At 56.2% G+C, this 4,438-nt stretch overlaps 1 protein-coding gene across 1 annotated transcript; it reads left to right on the top strand.

Moving 5' to 3' along the window:
- The first annotated feature begins 357 nt into the window (after positions 1-357).
- Positions 358-1,633, top strand: LOC123174552 (cationic peroxidase SPC4-like). The gene is made up of 2 exons (XM_044590062.1): positions 358-778; positions 850-1,633. The coding sequence occupies exons 1-2, from the start codon at positions 473-475 to the stop codon at positions 1,537-1,539; spliced, it is 996 nt and encodes a 331-aa protein (XP_044445997.1). The 5' UTR covers positions 358-472; the 3' UTR covers positions 1,540-1,633.
- The last annotated feature ends 2,805 nt before the right edge of the window (positions 1,634-4,438 follow it).

Genomic DNA, 4,438 nt, shown 5'->3' with positions numbered 1-4,438 from the left:
GCACTTTTGGTGCTGGGTCACAGGTTGGGCTCGGCGGCCTCTTTTATTTGTGCACTTTGGCATCTTTCGCAGCTGACAGCCGTGCATGATCCCCGTGTTGGCGATAAAATGGACAGAATTCAGCCTAATAAACTAGTCGGCCTTTAATTAAACTCCCGATATGGTACTAATTAGTCTGCGCAGCGATTTGCCCGGTGGAATATTCCCGCACCGGGCCACCCGACTGGGCCCGTTCCCCTTCCCTCTCGTCTGCCCCCTGTGGAGCGCCCACCCAAGCTGCTCGATTTCCCCTAAAAAAACCAAGCTGATCGAGGACAGAGACTCGCATCGTCCCTGAGCTCCTGCTACTCATGGCGGATATAGCACATCTGCGTTGTCTACCTACGTACGTGTCAAACACAAGAGGAGACTCGTTTGTATAAAACCAAGGCAGGTTTGTGCGTGAGTCCGTGACACACGCGCGCGCGGAGAGATGGTTTGTGCTAGGACGGCCAGTGCTCCTCTGCTCGCTGCAGCACTAGTAGCGGCGCTGGCAGTGGCCTGCTCGCTGGTGTCTGGGGCTTATGCGGCGGCAGAGCAGGAGGCCGCCGGCGCCGGCGGGAATGACTTGAGGTTGAGGCAGCCTCCGATCACGCGCGGCCTGTCCTTCGACTTCTACAAGCGGAGCTGCCCCATGGCCGAGTGCATCGTGCGCCACTTCGTCCGGGACGCCGTCCGCAAGGACGTCGGCCTCGCCGCCGGCCTCCTCCGCCTCCACTTCCACGACTGCTTCGTCCAGGTGCTTACCTTGCCTTCTCTTGCCTGTGTTGATTGCCTCCCATCAATCCAGTATTTGGCTCATGCATCCATGGGTGCGGCCGTGCCCGCGTCATGCATGCATGCAGGGCTGCGACGGGGCCGGGGGAGCAGCGGGCGCCGCCCAACCTCACGCTCCGCCCCTCCGCCTTCAAGGCCATCAACGACATCCGGGATCGGCTGGAGCGCGAGTGCCGCGGCGCCGTCGTCTCCTGCTCCGACATCCTGACGCTCGCCGCGCACGACTCCGTGGTCGCCACCGGCGGGCCCGAGTACCGCGTGCCGCTCGGCCGGCACGACAGCCCGCGGTTCGCCACGCCGCAGGACGTGCTGTCCGGCCTCCCCGCGCCCACCTCCGCCGTGCCGTCCCTCCTGGACGTCTTCCACAACCACAGCCTCCACCTCGACGCCACCGACCTCGTCGCGCTCTCCGGCGGGCACACCGTGGGGCTCGGGCACTGCGCCTCCTTCGAGGGCCGCCTCTTCCCGCGCCCCGACCTCCTCCGCAGGCTGAGGCGAACGTGCCCGGCCAAGGGCACCGACGCGCGCACCGTGCTGGACGTGCACACGCCCGACGTGTTCGACAACAAATACTACGTCTACCTGGTGAACCTGGAGGGGCTCTTCGTGTCCTGCCAGGACCTCTTCACCATCGTGGAGCGCTTGGCGCGCAGCCAGCGCTACTTCTTCAGCCAGTTAGGCGCGTCCATCACTACAGGAAAATCTCGGTTTCCCGTGTGTTAGCCTATGAGCCGCGTGTGTTTTTTCGGGCACCCGGCTTATGCTCCTCTAAGCCGAGTCCCGAGAAAAAAACACCCGGTAAATACGAGGAACTCGGCTTATGGTCATCGATAAGCCGAGTTTCGCAAAAAAGCTCACGGCTTATATGAAACACACGGTATCTACGGGAAACGGCACCCGGCTTACAGCACACACTCGGCAAAGACATCTGCCACGTGTCTGCAACGACAGTGGTTGACGGTGCCGTCAAGGAGCAGCCTATAAGCCATGTGTCCGAAGCAGGCACTCGGCTTATAGGACATATAAGCCTGTGTCCGAAGCAGGCACTCGGCTTATAGGACATATAAGCCGTGTGCCTGATCAAAGCACTAGGCTTACATTTTTGCGGATTTTTTGCAACGCATAACATTTGTGCGAAATTAGTTTAAGATGGTTTTAATTGCATTTACATTTACTACTTAATTAGTATTATTATTCTAACATATTTTCTATCGACTAGTTTTCATGGGTCTTATTTGTGAAATTCTTAATTTAACGCCACTTTAATATTTTCATGACTCTTTCGACACCCTAGCGTACCCGCCACCACACTTCTAGACGTCTAAGAGGCCCCAATGCAAGATTTGGCGGCATGGCTAGCCCCCGGAAGCCACAGGTCACAATCGTAGACACGTGAAGATCAATCCGCATAGAGAGAACTGTTCAGATACTTCTACATAACCAAAAATTATGAAAAATTACCGTCCGTCCTATATCACATGTGCCCACGCCGTGTAAGAAAATCATGATTTTATCGCGTTCCGAGTGTTCAGTAATATTCACGCCGCACCGTTACCGCAGAACGTTTACTATACCGTGTCATCGCTGTCTGTGAGGGGGGCCACACCCGGAACCGTGTGCTGCCTCCTCAGACGGGACACCACCACACCTTAAGGCATGCATGAGGGCCCCGCACAATGATCCGGTGGCATTGCTACCCCCCAAGGCCCCCGTCCCGCCAAACCCTAGAGCGGTGGACCAGGAGATCTAACCCTTTGACTTTCATCGGACGGGCTTTGACCAATGGACCTCTCCACCCGGTTGTGGTAGGTCAGCCCATAGGAACACTTAGGAACAAGGTCCGGGCCAAACCCACCGCAAGATTCCCTCTGTGTCGTCCCGACATGGCCGTTACCCCCTTCTAGGTGCCGGCGACGGCGCCGTCCGTGAAGGGGGTCACACTCCGAAGACGCGTGCCTCGTGTTGGCACCCGCCACCACACTTCTAGACATGTAAGAGGCCCCGACGGAAGATTTGGTGGCTTGGCTAGCCCCCGAAGGCCGCTGGCCACAATCGTAGACACGCAAGAGCAATCCACGTAGAGGGAAGTGTTCAGATACTTCTGCATCACCAAAATTTATGAAAAATTACCATCCGTCATATATCACATGTGCCCACGCCGTGTAAGAAAATCATGATTTTATCGCGCTCCGAGTATTCAAAAATATTCACGCCGTACCGCTACCGCAGAATGTTTACTATACCGTGCCATCGTTGTTCGTGAGGGGGGCCACACCCCAGAGCCGCGTTCTACCTCTTCAAACATACCACCACACCTTAAGGCATGCATGAGGGCCCTGCGTGACGCTCCAGTGGCATTGCTACCCCCAAGGCCCCCGTCCTGCCAAACCCTGCAGTAGTTGACTAGGAGACCTAACCCTTTGACTTTCGTCGGACGAGCTTTGACCAATGGACCTCTCCACCCGGTTGTGGTAGGTGAGCCCATAGGAACACTTCGGAACAAGGTCCGGGCCAAACCCATTGCAAGATTCTCTCTGTGTCGACCCGACGCGGCCGTTACCCCCCTCCAGGTGCCGGCGGCGGCACCGTCCATGAAGGGGGTCACACTCCGGAGACGCATGCCGGGTGTTGGCACACGCCACCACACTTCTAGACGTGCCACTACTAGAAAAAGGCCTACTAATGGCGCACCGGTTTTGCCTACTAATGGCGCACTATCGGTGTGCCATTACTAGCACGCCATTAGTATTTTTTACTAATGGCGCACCACTGGTGCGCCATTAGTATCTGGTATACTAATGGCGCACCATGTAGTGCGCCATTAGTATAGCCCACGGTGCGCCATTAGTATCTGCTATACTAATGGCGCACCACATAGAAGTGTGCCATTAGTATCTGGTATACTAATGGCGCACCACATAGACACAGGAAAAGCTAAGCTATGTGGGATTTTATTGGCTCTTTTGCTTGGTACATGGTCTTGTATGGAGATGGCAGCATGTAGGTATTGTTTCGGCTGTGGCCGGATGGTAATCGAGGCGCAGGAGTCGCGGGTCCAGTACAGGTCGACGAAAGTTGGTATTTTGGGTTAATGCTTACATTGACAGGCTGCCTGAATTCAAGTGTTGCAGGAATTGTTTGTGCGACGGATATGCTTGATGGAGTAGCAGGATGCCAAGTTGATCAAGATGGACATTGTGCGGCAAGGATGGCGACGTGCGTATAAGGCTTGGAGTAGTCTGGAGCGCGCCGTGACAGGATCATGCAAACACAAGGCGTCAATCAATGCACAGATGTGCGGGGCAGAGACGACGCAGGGTAGAGCATGGTTGCAGTCGAACATACACGACTGGATCGGACTGGACTGTCTGACGGATTGACGGGGATGTCGGTCAAAGCAGAAGACGGCGGTGATTTCAGCGACGACGACATAGGAGCTGATGCTGATGGTGGCCGACTTCTGGGGCGTGGAAACACGTGGTGCAGGCTGGAGGGCTTGTGCGGCGGCTTCGACAGACTATTGCGCAGGGTTGATTCAAGATGGTGCACATGAGAGCTTGGAGTCGACAGGGCGCGAGAGGGTGGCATGTACAACCACCATGGAGTCATGTTGAAGGTGGAG

Source organism: Triticum aestivum, unplaced genomic scaffold, assembly GCF_018294505.1.
Source record: "Triticum aestivum cultivar Chinese Spring unplaced genomic scaffold, IWGSC CS RefSeq v2.1 scaffold26170, whole genome shotgun sequence".
Classification (NCBI taxonomy): Eukaryota; Viridiplantae; Streptophyta; class Magnoliopsida; order Poales; family Poaceae; genus Triticum; species Triticum aestivum.
The sequence above is the reverse complement of the archived record's forward strand: the minus strand, read 5'-3'. Positions and strand labels throughout refer to the sequence as shown.

Coding starts and splice junctions, on each gene's coding strand:
- LOC123174552 (XM_044590062.1), top strand. CDS start 473: ATGGTTTGTGCTAGGACGGCCAGTGCTCCTCTGCTCGCTGCAGCACTA. Junction 779..849: donor TCCACGACTGCTTCGTCCAG/GTGCTTACCTTG, acceptor TCATGCATCCAT/GGGTGCGGCCGTGCCCGCGT.